The sequence below is a fragment of the Salmo salar genome, chromosome ssa18 (genome assembly GCF_905237065.1).
Source record: "Salmo salar chromosome ssa18, Ssal_v3.1, whole genome shotgun sequence".
NCBI classification, from domain to species: domain Eukaryota; kingdom Metazoa; phylum Chordata; class Actinopteri; order Salmoniformes; family Salmonidae; genus Salmo; species Salmo salar.
This window is the reverse complement of record NC_059459.1, coordinates 15,953,252-15,969,351: the sequence shown is the minus strand read 5'-3', so window position 1 is coordinate 15,969,351 and position 16,100 is coordinate 15,953,252. Positions and strand designations below refer to the sequence as shown.

Here is a 16,100-nt window from a genome sequence, read left to right as displayed (position 1 = left end):
TATTAGTAGACTGAGGGCTATTGATTCCAATCTTTTGATTATCGCAACTCATGTTGTGAGTAAATCAAATATGTTTGGGTTGAATTAATACTAACTAATGTGAATGACCTTCCCACTGACCTCTGCACTGCAGCTTGACCTCGTCGTAGTACAGGCCATTCTTACAGTAACACTCGTAGCTTCCTGGGCTGTTGAAGCAGAAGCCATCCTTACAGATCTCCTGGCCAAACAACGCACACTCATCTGCATCTGGGAGGGAGAGGACAACAGAGTCTTAATAACAGCCCACAGAGACAGCCACAGAGACAGCCACAGAGACAGCCACAGAGACAGCCACAGAGACAGCCACAGAGACAGCCACAGAGACAGCCACAGAGACAGCCACAGAGACAGCCACAGAGACAGCCACAGAGACAGCCACAGAGACAGCCACAGAGACATTTTTGTTCATCTCTTGCTGTTGAGATAACAATGTAAAAATGCAGTTACTTCGCCACTAAAGCTGAAGGAACACCAATACTACTCAATTTCCAGTATTAAAACAGTCTCTACTCTTCATGTTTCTGGAAAGGTGAGACCAACTCAACGCTTTAATGGGATGAAACCCGGAGAGGCTTAGAGAAAAACTCCATCAACAAACAGTTCTGTGTTACAGTGCTCTCTCTTCTTCATTGTGTGTGTCGTCGGTTGGGCGTTGGTGTTTGCAACTGAGACCACAATCAGCTGTGCTAACAGATCCACTAATTGAAGACATTTCCAGACTGGTGCTCAAGAACTGTCCCTGGAAACCTGCCTTCCCAGCCCGTCTCTCCCTCTCTCAGAATATACCATATTCACTTACTGCCAGCCCCTCTCTACCAGACTGCCTTTGCTGTAATAAATTATACTATTGAATTAAGGCCGTTGGTTCGATGAATTAGCTTTCGTGCGAGGGGAACGAGCTACAGTAGGCTTGTGGGGCTGGGAAAGGAGAGGGAGAGAAGAGGAGCGAGGAAAAGGAGAGAAGAACAGGAGAGTGAGAGGAGATGTGCTAGTGTTAGGTGGGTAAACATGCAAGTCTTAGATCTCCAGACATCTGAGGCTGGCATTTCTGCTCTGTGACTCCAAGGCTGAGAGAGAGAGGCAAACTACAGCGACAGACAGACACACACACACACACACACACACACACACACACACACACACACACACACACACACACACACACACAACAAGAGCACGGACAGAGGCCTGCCTGGGAGAGAGGCAGCTGCGATGACATTAATTAGCAGCATCTCAAAAGCAGAAAACAGAGTACTGTAAGGCTATTCAAATCATGGGTTTGTTGTTACCTCGTTGTCTGATTCATAGTGTTCTCACTGCATTCTCTGAACACTGCTGCTGCGAGCCAAGGTTCTGTTTAGCCTGTACTGGGTCTCTGAGTTCACATACCTTTATAACTCTCGGCTGCAGTCACACCGAACACAGTGTCACCGGTTGGGACACTGCCTCTCCCAGCTGGACACATCTGGGAAAACTGATCTGTTTGAAGAGAGAGAGACAAGAAAATGTGTAATGTGTCATGCGTTTGTGTGTGTGTGTTTATGAGTGTGTGTTTTATGTGTGTGCTTCCTCACCAGTGCCCAGGACAGGGCAGGGGTGCACCTCACAGTTGTCCCCCCATCCTGCCCCCAGCGTACAGCAGCACTCCTCCATGGTGACACTGCTGGTCAGCACGTTCTCACACAGGTTCTCATCATTGAGGTTGTAATAGCACTCCTTCCTCTCCACTGACGAGGCTGTACAGGGAACAGAGGGGAGAAAACACTTTGCTGCGCAGAAATAGATCACAGACAGCGTTCAGTAATATCACCTGTCGTGCGAGTGAACGAGTAACGTTTTAGCGTGACAACAATTGGTTAACCCGGAGAGGGATGAGTCTCTCTCTCTGTGACATTTCCCATGCAGGAGGGTAAAGGGACACATTTGGAGCGTGCTGGAGAGATAAGGCACATGATGAATGTGGTCCGCCTGGAGGACCAGAGTACACAGCTGCTCACACTGCTTTTAAGATATTCACGGAGAGAAGAGAACCAACCCCCTCCGTCCCCTCTTCCTCCCCCCGTGGTTTCCCCTAAATCCTCCACACGCACGCAAACACACGCGCACGCAAACACACACACACACACACACACACACACACACACACACACACACACACACACACACACACACACACACACACACACACACACACACACACACACACACACACACACACACACACACACACACACACACACACACACACACTGCAGTTTCTGTCTCATTGTTGTGTGCTCTGTGAATTCCTATGATAATTACAGATCACCAGAGACTCCTATCTAACTGCCCATTCTCAGAAAAACCCCCAGCTTTTCCTGCTGCAACATGGAAATGGCCTTTTACATTCTTCCAAAGCAAATCACACGATTACGTAACGTCTGCTGTTGTGAGCACAGGGCATGCTCTAATTCCGAACATTACGTAATGATAAACTGTATAAATATTTGGGACTGTTTTCAGATGTAACAGAGAACATACTCTGCTTGAGGGCATGTGGTGAAATCGGACAAGAAGCCTAGGTTAATGTAGAGCTTTGGGACCCGGCCTAAAGCCCTGTACTACAGTATACATCCACCAGACAGACACCCAGCCGGCTGCGTTTCTCATTACAGTTTTACACTCAGGCAGAGACAAGGGAGTCCCCCAAACGTGGGTCCACAGAGCCAGGCCCCCTCATTCATCAGAACACCACTCCTCTCAAATTGAACAACACAGTGTTAAAAGGTTATTTTGGTCGTCTGAGACAATGCCCTCAACGTTCCCTCAACGTTCCCTATACAGTCTTGTTAATGTAAAGGGATTCACACAATGGAATGTCACGATCACCACTAATGTGTTGATTTCAATTAACCATGTAACTTGGGAGACTTCTTAACCCTCCATCACCCCTTTTATCTGAGGACAACTTTACTCAATTCTAATTTGAAACTATTTTGAAAAGCTTTATATCAACTCTTCATTTGTGTTCAGGCTATGTGTGGGTCACCTGTGGGAGCGGGACTGCACTTGGCGGTCATCTGGTTGTACTCCTGGTCCTCGTCGGGGCACATACACAGGAAGGAGCCCTCCACGTTCTCACACAAGGCCTCGCCACACACACCGCTCAGCAGATCACACTCGTTGACATCTGCAGGGAGAACACAACACCTTGGTTTGCGGTTAGCACTAATAATGCATGTAACGCCTCACATACGTGGCTTGTGCGGCTTCATTCACTGGGACAAGTGGCTGATGAAGACAAACGAAGATACTAAGTGATGTACTGCACGGGGAGCGGGTGAAAAACCTTCGGAAATGGATTTCTCTTCAACAAAAACAGTAAGAGCTCAAAATCAATAAATAGGCTTATACATTGAAGAAGAGATACTCAAATATCTATTTCACTCTCCAACATGTATTTGTTCCTTTGACCTGGCTGTGGTTATACATGTGCACCCATCCATGTATGTCTCTCCAGTTATGAACGAAAGTGCAGAGAAAACATCAACCCGGAAGTGGAGCTTGATGTAAAAAGACAAAGCCATCTGGTTCCTACGTGCTCTGATCTGCCCCGTGTCCCCAACACCCTGTCCGATACTTCACACCGGGGTGTGGGCCAGTTTGTCAATGAGCTAGAAAGTGTTAAGGAGAGAGCGGGGAGGAAGAGAGTGGGTGCGTCCCAATAGGGGAGCACTAAAAAGGGGTGGGCCAGTCCAGAATCACAATGGAAAAGACAGATTTTGCCTCATAAGAGAGTATATATAAACATATTGCACGGCCTTTTCTGCTCAGCAGAATGGGACGACCGCAAAGTACATTTGTAGAAATTTCCTTTCTCCATTTCAGAGGATTCTGTCCTCATGCATTAAATATTTTATATACCAGTTTATATACCACAATTTGGCTACACAGTACATCTCCGCTGCCCAGCCATCGGAAATGATTTAATATGTAAACAGAGAGAAATGCTGAGTTACAGTATAGTATAGCTAGATAGGTTAGTGGGAAGAACGACTGGCTCTCTTTCGATGGTGATATATACTGAGTGTACAAAACATTAACTTTCCATGACACAGACTGACCAGGTGAATCCAGGTGGAAGATATGATCCCTTATTGATGTCACTAGTTAAATCAACTTCAAATCAGTGTAGATGGAGGGGAGGAGACAGGTTAGATAAGGATTTCTAAGTCTTGAGAAAATTGAGACATGGATTGTGTATGTGTGCCATTCAGAGGGTGAACGAGCAAGACAAAAGATTGAAGTGCCTTTGAGTGGGGTATGGTAGTAGGTACCAGGCGCACCGGTTTGAGTGTGTCAAGAACTGCAACGCTGCTGGGTTTTTCACGCTCAACAGTTTCCCGTGTGCATCAAGAATGGTCCCCCACCCAAAGGACATCCAGCCAACTTGACAACTATGGGAAGCATTGGAGTCAACATGAGCCAGCATCCCTGTGGAACGCTTTCGACACCTTGTAGAGTCCATGTCCCGAAAAAATGAGGCTGTTCTGAAGGCAAAAGGGGGGGTGCAACTCAATATTATGAAGGTGTTCTTCATGTTTTGTATACTCAGTGTATAACTTATTTTTATGTACGCAGAGGCAACTTCCCAGCCTGTCTTCTCTCTCTTTCCTCCCCTCTTCTCCTCCCCCTCCGGTATGTGACTGGGCAGAAATAGCCAGTCGCAGGAGCCAGAGAGACTATCATTGTGTGATGCAGAGCACAGATGGCTTGGCATATTCGCCCACAATGGCCGCTATCGCATATATCTGCCGACACGGATCAAAAGGCTCATTAACAGCCCAGGTACCTACTGTAATGCAGGCAAAAAAACAGACAAAAATGTAAAATGAAAAGTCCCTCCCTCTAGTTATAAGCCTTCCTTGTCACTCGGCTCAACGCATCCAGGTACTGAGGAGAAACTATAATTAATTTGACATTAAAACCTGCTGCTGCTTTTCTGGTTTCAGCACGCACCGCTGTGCCCTCATTAAAAGCTGGTCTGTCTGGCTTGACCCTGTAGCACCTTGTTCGCTATGCACAGTCATTGTCTGGGTTCAGCCACAACCGCTACCCCAGCCTCAGTCCAGCAGAGTCCGAAAAAGCACAGCTGTTGGCTTTTTCATCTGGTTTAAAGTTGTAGCTAGCTGGACTAGAGGGAGAGAGAGTAGCAACAATGAAACGTGTCACTTAAATCACTTGACAGTCAGACAGTGTTCCGTTCAATGACATGAACTGTGAAAAGAAAGGACACAGACAGATAGGCTACGTTGATTGAATCCCAGTTTGTAACAAACAGGTTAATACGACCCAAAATGGCTTCTTTATCTGGGAAGCAGAAAACAATCCGAGAGGCTCAGGGGTGCGTCTGTCTGGGTGTAACCAGAGATGGGGAGAGGATTGGGGGAGAGGAGCGGTTGGCGGTTGACCACTTCCGGTAGTTTGGGGGGCGAGACCATCTGTGCGAGCCACACCAGAGTGATGGGCTGGCAGAAGAACAGAGGCAGCTGGCTGTACAGGGCTGAGGTGGGACCCACCAACACTTGCCAAGGTACAGATGGAAAGTGTGTGTGTGAGAGAAAGAAAGCAAGAGAGACCGTAGGCGTAAGTGGACGTGACTGTGTGCGTGTGCGTATGTGCGTGTGTATCGGTGTGTGTCAGGTTAGTGTATGTGCGTATGTTGCAGGGAGTGCATGTGTGTGTAAAAGTGTTTGTGTAAATGTATGTACGTGCGCAAGTGTGTGTGTGTGTGTGTGTGTGTGTGTGTGTGTGTGTGTGTGTGTGTGTGTGTGCGCGCGCAGGTCAGAGAGGTCTGGCTGAAGGAAGTATTTTATCAGCTTCAATATGGGAGTGCCTGCGACCCACTTTCAGGGCTCTGACAGGCCTTTCTGCAGGAGGAAATTGGAATAGATGGGAACTGCATGGGCCCAGTTAAAGAAACCACCAAGACAAACGAGCTCCAATTCTTCAGCTTGTCCAAAAACATGAACTCACTGGCTCTCTATCTGATGATGATTCCCCACTCCCTCAAACCCCCTCAAACTGAGAGAATGAAATTGAGAGTAAAAAAAAAAAAAAACAGCATTCTGAGCTCTGGGCTGCAGGGCTGCAGTGTGAGCACTGGTTTTCTGTGGGTCTGTGGAAGAATGCCCCTGATACCCCCTGGCTTGCCTGAGGAAGACATCAGTCCAAGGTGATGGGGTTGTCTGGGGTTTGATTTGGTATCAGGGATGGATTTTCGGACAGAACACACTCACCTTTGAATCCACTGCAGCCCGGGGCTGAAATGAAAGCCATGCATCACTGATAGCGAACCACCACAGCCCAGCCCTGACCAGAAAAGGCTATTGACTGAGAAATAACCTGGTCGACCACACATACAGTACATTACATCCAGAAAGAACATTTTGTGTAACCTACACATCTGATTCAGGCAACTCCAGTATTAAAACAAGTCAAATCAAAAGGCAAAAAATGTCATCAAAATCTCTGCCTTATAGTCAATCTTTCTCTTCAGTGGAGATAGGCAGACAGGAACTAGAGCGCTGGACTCACACTGACAGACAGCAGATACAGCTTTACAACTCTCCATTACTTCCACTGCAACGGTATGTGTGTGTGTGTTTGTGTGCGTGTGTGTGCCTGTGAGACAGCAGAGTCTAAGCTCCAGTGCATTTTCCAATCCTAGGGTCTGAGGAGCACTGCAGACACAGCGGGAGATGTTTAAAACATAACAGCGGGAGCTACACCTTCAAATTGAATGAAAATAAATGGTCACATCAATCAAATGTCCGGCGACACATCTGCCATCTTTTTTTCATGCAAAGAGTGGAAACTACTGTCCCAAAATGGCCCTGCATCAAAATGGCCCACACCATATCATCACATGCAAGTCTTTGATGACAAGATTTCATATCTACAATGCTTACACTATCTGTTAGAGTAGCATGAAGCATACATTTCTAGCACTGCCAATTAACTTCAGAGGAAAATAGCTGTCAGGGAAATACACTCAATCATACTTCCTATTGCTTTGCATGGATGAACTCATGTTTATAATTGGCTAAAGGCTACAGTAGTTGCCATTGAATGAGGGAATAAATCTCATTTTAAGATTGAAAAGGTTACTCTTGGTTTTCTAGGTTGACAGATATAGCCATGGCAGACTACCCAGCATATACATAATAGGAGTGAGCTGTCATTCAGTCGTCATGACAACTCTGCTGGAGTTGTCTCAAGAAGGGAGCAGAAGTTTTAGCCATCAACGCTAGCAGTTTGGTTTTAAGAGTGTTCCAATGCTTTCAGCAGGACACTTACACTGAAAAAAAAATGAAGGTTCTTAAATGGTTTGAACTTTTGCCCGATAAAGAACCTTTGAGTTAAGTGGGGGATTCTCGACGTGGCATCTACGGTTCTTCAGAATTCTAAAAGGTTCTTGAAATGTATGGACACCATTTCATAGCACACAGCAAATTGGCCAGTGTTAAAGGGGCAGTGCAGTCAAAAATGTTATTTTCAGTAAAAAAAAAAATATATATATATTTCCACACTATGAGGTCGAAATTACACTCTGAAATTGTGAAAATGATAATGCCCTTTTAGTGTAAGAGCTACAAAATAAACACCTGGAATTGTAGCCTGTTTGGGTGGGATGGAGTTTCTGGCCCACAGCATGATATTAGAGTTCTCATCGGGCCTGAAAATTTGAGCCCGGTCCGACCCAAGCCCGATGAGCTGAAACCCAAGCCCAGGCCTGGTCTGACATCACAGAAATGAATTTAGCCCAAACACCAAAAAAGCCTGATATATAGAAAACAGCATATAGAGTTAAAGTGGTGTTAAGAAGAATGCAGCCACTGGGTCTAGAAAAAGCACAGAGAGAGGAAAAGTCACCTCAGTTAGGAATGGTTAAATATTCTAACAAAGTAGGTTAATGCAATTGAAGGCATGTATCACATTCTTGCTTATAGGCCTACTGAAACTCCCAAAGTAATATCCAACCGTTATACTAATGTAAAGCAATAATCGTGTATTGCCACCAAGATGATCATTTCAGCACTGTTTCGATTGGGACAGCGCCATCGTGCTGCTTTGAGACAAGCATGGGGGACTTGTCTTGATAAATCAATCAATGTCAGATTTTGGTTCACACTAAATCCCGGTTTTAATATTTGGTAAAAATTAGGCTGGGAAACTGTTAGCTGAGTTGAGGTGAGTGAGTGCTCATGATCATCTTTATTCACGTTTGCTCATGTGATCAGAACATTTTTGCTACTGTAGCATGTTACGTAGCTTAGCAGTATGAGCTTCACTGGCGTAGTAGCCTGAGTCCCAACCAAAAGCCTGCGACTTGTCTGATAATCAATCAATGAGATTTTGTCTCCCAAAACTCACCCACACACACACTGACACACCCCACTCCTACTCACCCACACAACCGAGGCCCTCCTGGGACTCCTGGTAGCCCCGGTCACACAGGCAGCGGAAGGATCCGACCGTGTTCTCACAGAAGCCGCGGGTGCCACACGCCGTGGCGTTGGCGCTGCACTCATCAATGTCTGCAGAACGAGGAGGAGAAGGGTCAAAGTTGAGTTATCTGTTGTTCTATACAGTCTCAGTGGTAGAGGTGGTTCCCCAATTAGGACCAGTTGACCTACAGAACAGCAGAAGCCTACACCCACTGAGCTGCAGTGGAACTAGTCTCAGGTTTGAAGCAAATCTCTCATTGGTGCCATTGTTTGAGTATGAGCATCCAGACAGTTCAAGCTGAAAATATTTGCTCGGTCCAGAGGCAAAGCAGAAAAGTACAGTGTACCACGAAGCATACAGAGGCATGGCCAAAATAAATGAAAGGCAGATCCACACTGAAAAAAGTCTGTGTGTATGTTTGCATGCACATGTACAGTGTGTGTGTGTGTGTGTGTGTGTGTGTGTGTGTGTGTGTGTGTGTGTGTGTGTGTGTGTGTGTGTGTGTGTGTGTGTGTGTGTGTGTGTGTGTTACATTAGACTCCACACCCTGCGAAGACTGTAATAAATATGCTCAAATATTAGCACAAAAGAACACTAGGAAAATCATGGAGAGCTGTAGACAAAACATGTCTCACATAACAGTCCTCTTGTCTTGGCTGAGCTGGACAAACAGAGCATTCTAAACTGGAACACTGTGTAACCCAAACAGTTTAAACAACCGCTTGAACCCCAAACAAGCACACGCAACAGACGTAATGTTGCTGCCTCACGACAGACGCTCATAGTGAGTTACTATGGTCACTGAGGAATCTGTTCTGTGGAGATAATTAGTAGAGAACAGGCTTGATTTTGCTGGACCAACAAGATGGTGCAAAGTCTACTGAAACACCCCCCTACCCCCAAAACATACAAGAAACATACACTACATGACCAAAAGTATGTGGACACCTGCTCATCAAACATCTCATTCCAAAATCATGGGCATTAATATGGAGTTGGTCCCCCCTTTCCTGCTATAACAGAGCCTCCACTCATCTGGGAAGGCTTTCCACTAGATGTTGGAACATTGCATTAGCGAGGTCGGACACTGATGTTGGGCATTTAGGCCTGGCTCGCAGTCGGCGTTCCAATTGATCCAAAAGGTGTCTGTGCGGGCCAGTCAAGTTCTTCCACACCGATCTCGACAAACTATATCTGTATGGACCTCGCTTTGTGCACGGGGGCATTGTCATGCTGAAACTGGAAAGGGCCTTCCCCAAACTATTGCCACAAAGTTGGAAGCACAGAATCGTCTAGAATGTCATTGTATGCTGTAGCATTAAGATTTCCCTTTAGGGGCCTCCCGAGTGGCACAGCGGACTAAGGCACCACATCGCAGTGCTTGAGGCGTCACAACAGACCCGGGTTCGATCCCGGGCTGTGTCACAGCCGGCCGTAACACCCATGAGGTGGCGCACAATTGGCCCAGCGTCGTCTGAGTTTCCTTGTCCCATCGCGCTCTAGCGCCTCCTTGTGGCGGGCCGGGCGCCTGCAAGCTGACTTCGGTCGCCAACTGGACAGTATTTCCTCCGACACATTGGTGCGGCCGGCTTCCGGGTTAAGCGGGCATTGTGTCAAGAAGCAGAGCAGCTTGGCAGGGTCGTGTTTCGGAGGACGCACGGCTCTCGACCTTTGCCTCTCCCGAGTCCGTTTGGGAGTTGCAGCGATGGGACAAGACTGTAACTACCAATTGGATATCACGAAATTGTCGAGAAAAAGGGGTAAAGGTACAAAAATATATATATAATTATAATAAAACATTTCCCTTTACTGCAATTAAGGGGCCTAGCCCGAACCATGAAAAACAGCCCCAGACAATTATTCCTCCTCCACAAAACTTTACAGTTGGCACTATGCATTGGAGCGTTTCCACTGCTCTAGAGTCCAATGGCGGCGAGCATTACACCACTCCAGCCGACGCTTGGCATTGATCATGGTGATCTTAGGCTTGTGTGCTGCTTCTCGGCCATGGAAACCCATTTCATGAAGCTCCCGACGAACACTTCTTGTGCTGAAGTTGCTTCCAGAGGCAGTTTGGAACTCGGTAGCGAGGACAGACAATTTTTATGTGCTACGCGCTTCAGCACTCGGCGGTCCCGTTATGTGAGCTTGTGAGGCCTACCACTTTGTGGCTGAGCCGTTGATGCTCCTAAACATTTCCCCTTCACAATAACAGCACTTACAGTTGACCGGGGCAGCTCTAGCAGGGCAGAAATGTGATGAACTGACTTGTTAGAAAGGTGGCATCCTATGACAGTGCCACGTTGAAAGTCACTGAGCTCTTCAGTAAGACCATTCTACTGCCAATGTTTGTCTATGAAGAGTGCATGGCTGTGTGCTCAATTTTATACACCTGCCAGCAACGGGTGTGGCTGAAATAGCCGAATCCACAAATGTAAAGATATTTCCACATACTTTTGTTTATATAGTGTACATGTACAGGAGTCAAGCCAAGGTGCCTGCTCACTGTCCACCAAAACGCAGTTGATAAGCCAGAACAAAAATGCATGTAGATGGATGGGGAATGGTATGGAAAGGTGTGTTGATGGGTGAGGGGGTAAGGTGAGTTTTGATGGATGGATGGATGGATGGAGGGTAAGATGAGATACATCTGTGGAATAGGAGCGCATGGGTATTTTAAAGCAAAGGATTGGATGGGGCGACGGCTGAAAGTTTGCAGGGCTACGGCTGCCCTGATGATGCCGACTCACCCATACAGATGCCCTCTGGGCCATGGCTGTGTCCAGGGGGGCAGTCCACCACACACCTATAGGAGCCCTCCGTGTTCTCACACTGCCACGCCCCACAGATGCTCCGCCCCAACTCTGAACACTCGTCGATATCTGGGAGAGCACAGAACCACAGCACCCCAGTCAAAACCCAGCTAAACACTTCTACACCCCACTGAACTGAACACAGTAGCAATGCTTGAATTGTAGTCCTCAGGAAATCATGATCGGCATAGAGAATGATGGGATATGTAGTTGTGTGACAGAGTGTTACCAACCCAGGCATGTGTCAGTGTCTGCCTGCAGGCGGTAGCCACTGTCACACTGGCATCTGTAGGAACCCTGGCTGTTCTCACAGGAGCCGCCAACACACCTGGTGCCATCCGAGCACTCATCCACGTCTGCAAAGAAACACACACACACTCAGCATAACGGTATGCCCTATATGCCCAAAAAAATAACGTTCTCAAGGGGTGATTGAAACAAACACCAAACAGTTGAAGACTTGGATGTCCTTGGATACCCTGAAGGTCTGGTGACCGAGACTCATAGAAAAAGCTTCACGTCATCAGAGACAGAGATGAAATATACAGAGCGAGAGACAACCGCAGAAGCAGATGTGACAGGCCACAGCAGGTTTCATCTTCCTCTTGATCTCTGCTGGACCCAATTCAATCTAGATGTCAAACAGGCCTTCCCTGGAGCCCAAACATCCTTCTTCTTGGGTCAGACCATCCTTTGGCTGTTACAGGGGAGGACAGTCTGTGGCCCCTTGGGGGTATTACTGTACTAAAGCCAAGCTGGGGTCTGGGTAGAAAAGCTGTGGCCCGGGACCCCTGTGCTTTGATTGTGGTCCAGGCCTCAGTCCCAGTCTGCTCCTCAGCTGTGGTTCTGCTGGTCCAAGATAAACAGGGAAAGCGGTGGGCTGAGCTGCGGGGGCTGAGCTGCGAGGACTGAGCTGGGGGGCGCTGAGGTGTTTTATGGCCCATGTCCTATTGCTGGTTCACTGGGCCCATGTTCCCAGGATTAAACAAGGTCGTGGCCCCACCTCACAGGGGCCTATCGTGGAGCCATGTTCAGGCTGAAAACATAATTCTACCACAGGGAGGAGGGAAGAGGAGAACTCCCCTAACAGTAAATGCTATTTCCTCTGCTTGGATCCTTTTGTCTTGGGAGGATCATGTGTCTGTCTTTAGCTAATTGGAATCCCACCCCTCAGCCTCAGTGATGGCACCTGCAAAAGTAATCGGCCGTTAGCTCTGCTGAAGGATGTCCTGTTGTCAGCTTTACAGACCTGTGCAACATGCAGGATGCTAACGTACTATGGCGCATCCGCCTAATTCATTTCCTCAGTGAAAGGATCAGTGAAACGACATGAAAGGTGAAAATTGGATTACGACCAAAAATACTATTGTAGTGGTAATTGCTTCTGATGTCCAGAACTCCATACGTATGTACCTGCACACGCACACGCACACACACACACGCACACACGCACACGCGCACACGCACACGCACACGCACACACACACACACACACACACACACACACACACACACACACGGAGGACCTCACTCACTGAGCCTGAGCTCCTGCATAAATCAGGAGTAAGAGAGTACAGCAGAAAATATTCCTCCTTGTCTAGACAGCGAGCTCAAAGGCTTCCTTCTCTGTTTTTTCTCTTTTTTTTACTGCAGGAAAGGGCATTTAAAACAACTCTGGCACGGGGCAAGACTCCTGGCATCAAGGTCTTTGGTGGAAAAAAAGCAGAAACCATATGTGAAAGAAATGAAAGCCACTCTCTTCCAGGAGCAACAAGGCATCGGCAGGGAGAGAGACGGAGCCAGCAGAGCGGAGGGAACATGCGGCATGAGACGGAGGCGTTAGACAAGCATCCGACCTAACATCGTATAAATGTCAGATACACATCAGTTGAACCGGAGGAAAACCACAACCAAACATGGCACTGCTATCAATCAAACCACCGCTAAAGAACTGGTGTTGTGGATAGATTGTGTGTGTGTGTGTGTGTGTGTGTGTGTGTGTGTGTGTGTGTGTGTGTGTGTGTGTGTGTGTGTGTGTGTGTGTGTGTGTGTGTGTGTGTGTGTAAACGCTGATTTGCAGCGAACAGAGTAACAGCCCCTCTATTATCAATGCACTTCTCTGCGATAGGAGGGTAAAAAGGTGCTCACGTGCATTTTCCCTCTACTACACCGCTGCACGTGGATGCAAGAAAGAGTGACGCGAGAGAGTGAGAGAACGAATGAGTGACTGGGTGAAGAAAATGAGTCACTCGGCTTATATCACATTTCACCAAGCCTCTTGGCCCAGAGAAACACCGCCACAACAACTGCAGATCACTGGAATAGGTGGCATATTATTGTGTGGCCTACCTTCACAGGTGTGTTTGTTCTGGCTGGCAGCGAAGCCTCTCTCACAGACGCAGTAGAAGGAGCCCTCAGCGTTGAGACACTCCCCGTGTGGGGAGCACAGCTCCGGGTCGTCCAGACACTCGTCAACATCTGTCGGGGGACAGCCAGACCAAGGCGCAGGTGTGAGGTCATTCAACATGACACGCCAGGGAAAGAAGGAGGGAGGAAGGGAGTGAGATACGGGCCAGAGGCTTGTTAACTGTTGCAGGTGCCTCAGTGTCCGATTCCTCTGTACACACGTATAATGAAGAATGACATCAGCATGACCACAGGCAGGGGAGATAGGTGAAAATCACCTGGCCTCTCAGCTTCTCTGGCACGCTCACATGATGTGGGTGTGCGTATGTCAGAATAAGTTAACGTATTGGTGAGAGTGTGTGTTCAGGTGCACGTGTGTGTGTGTGTGTTTATGTGTGTATAGGCATATCAAATTATTGCATCAAAGAGAGTGTGAAGGTGTCTGTGTCTGCATCTATGTCAGTGTGTGAGTGTGAGTGTGTGTGTGTGTGTGTGTGTGTGTCTTTGCATGTATGTTTTGAGTACGTGAGGGAGGGAGTGAGTGGCCTATACCTAGGCAGCTGGTGCCGTTGATCTGCTGGTAGCCCTGGGGGCATCTGCAGTGGTAGGAGCCCATGTTGTTGACACACTGGCCCACCCTGTCACAGGGCACTATCAGCTCCTGGCACTCATCCACATCTGCAACCAACGGGACAGCTCTCAATGCAGGCAACACACACACAAGCATGGACGCACACAGACACTATGCTTTATGGCAAGATAGAGGACATGCTCAACTGGTGTTTCAGGATTTGAATTAGGGTAGCGAGATATTTTCTACCATGTGTTTGTACATTACATGATTCAAAATACATTCAATTAGATTAACAATGTACAAAATGTTGATACCGGTTCAGAAATCCAATCTTCTGAATCATTATCAGATTATAATATATGCTGAGTGTCCAAACCATTCAGAACACCTTCCTAATATTTAGCCGCCACCCATTTGGCCTCAGAACATCATCAATTCGTCAGACTATATAAGGTGTCGAAAGCGTTCCACAGGGATGCTGGCCCATGTTGACTCCAATGCTTCCCTGCGCCATGCGCCTGGTACCTACTACCATACCCTGTTCAAAGGCACTTAAATATTTTATCTTGTCCCATTCACCCTCTGAATGGCACACATACACAATCCATGTCTCTATTGTCCCAAGGCTTAAAAATCCTTCTTTAACCTGTCTCCTCCCCTTCATCTACACTGATTGAAGCGGATTTAACAAGTGACATCAATACAGGATCATAGCTTTCACCTGGATTCACCTGGTCAGTCTGTAGTGGAAAGAACAGGTGTTCATAATGTTTTGTACACTGCGTATGTTTTAAGAACTTTTTTCAGATCTATCTAAACACAGCTAACTCCAATGTGTCCCAAATATCCACTGCACAGTAAGACATTGTACTGAATGAGAAAATGTGTAATTGTATATGTGAGGGTGTAATTGTACACGCACGTGTACAATGGTATGAGTCAATGTATAACGGTATAAGTCAGTGTGTAATGGCAAGAGTCAGAGGATAATGAGAGTCTTACCGTCACACTGGTCCCCTGCCGCAGAAGCCCTGAAGCCGGGCCCACAGTTACAGAGGAAAGAGCCCTCAGTGTTTTGGCAGTGCCCCCTGGTACACACCTGCTCATCCTGGCACTCATCCACATCTGGGGCACAACACACAACACTGTTAGGCAAAACCATCACACAAACCATCACACAATAGCAGTAAGGCTCAGGGTGCTGCACTGAGAATTCTGAGCGGTGTCGCTAAAGTCAATAACATCCAACATGGCCCATTCCTATTTGAGGATGAGATTATGCATAAGAAGAGGCACAACATGTCTAGCACATTAAGAAATAATAATACTTTCAATAATGTCAATTTAATGCCCAGGTGGGTTCAAAGTATTGTCAATGCTGTAGGACTTTATACCACCTCTCGAATGCCCGTTGAATAAGTCATATTTTGATACAGACTTCCTGAGCAAGGTAGCAAAGAGAGAATTCTTATCATTTCAGGTGCCAGAGGGCAAATTGGGCCGGGTGAACAGCGAGAGACATTGATGTGGCATATTGGGAGAAATATGAAGAGACATTGATATGTGGTAGCAACTTGAGTGGAAACTCAGTGTTTCATATACTGCCCCAAACATATATTGCCCCAAACAGCCCAAGTTGGTTATTGAAATTCCATAATTTATTCAGCAGGACCAAATAGCTTCACTGTGGGCACTATGGTCCGCTGAAAAAGTTGGGAGCTGCCGGGCAAATCCTGAATGATTTATAAACGTGCACCACAAGGCCTCAATCTTAA

At 47.1% G+C, this 16,100-nt stretch overlaps 1 protein-coding gene across 5 annotated transcripts in view; it reads right to left on the bottom strand.

The window, feature by feature from the left end:
- Window positions 1-16,100, bottom strand: part of LOC106576950 (latent-transforming growth factor beta-binding protein 1) — a 133,842-nt gene that overhangs the window by 17,404 nt on the left and 100,338 nt on the right. For 4 of the 5 annotated variants that reach the window (XM_014154513.2, XM_014154516.2, XM_014154515.2 and 1 more), the window contains 10 exons: window positions 15,328-15,450; window positions 14,304-14,429; window positions 13,695-13,823; window positions 11,579-11,701; window positions 11,283-11,414; window positions 8,493-8,621; window positions 3,071-3,211; window positions 1,617-1,778; window positions 1,432-1,521; window positions 121-249 (listed from right to left, as the gene is read on the bottom strand). In XM_014154513.2, coding sequence (XP_014009988.2) covers window positions 121-249; window positions 1,432-1,521; window positions 1,617-1,778; window positions 3,071-3,211; window positions 8,493-8,621; window positions 11,283-11,414; window positions 11,579-11,701; window positions 13,695-13,823; window positions 14,304-14,429; window positions 15,328-15,450 — 1,284 coding nt within the window. The remainder of the gene's footprint in view (window positions 1-120; window positions 250-1,431; window positions 1,522-1,616; window positions 1,779-3,070; window positions 3,212-8,492; window positions 8,622-11,282; window positions 11,415-11,578; window positions 11,702-13,694; window positions 13,824-14,303; window positions 14,430-15,327; window positions 15,451-16,100) is intronic. The other variant, XM_014154517.2, reaches the window with a different exon arrangement.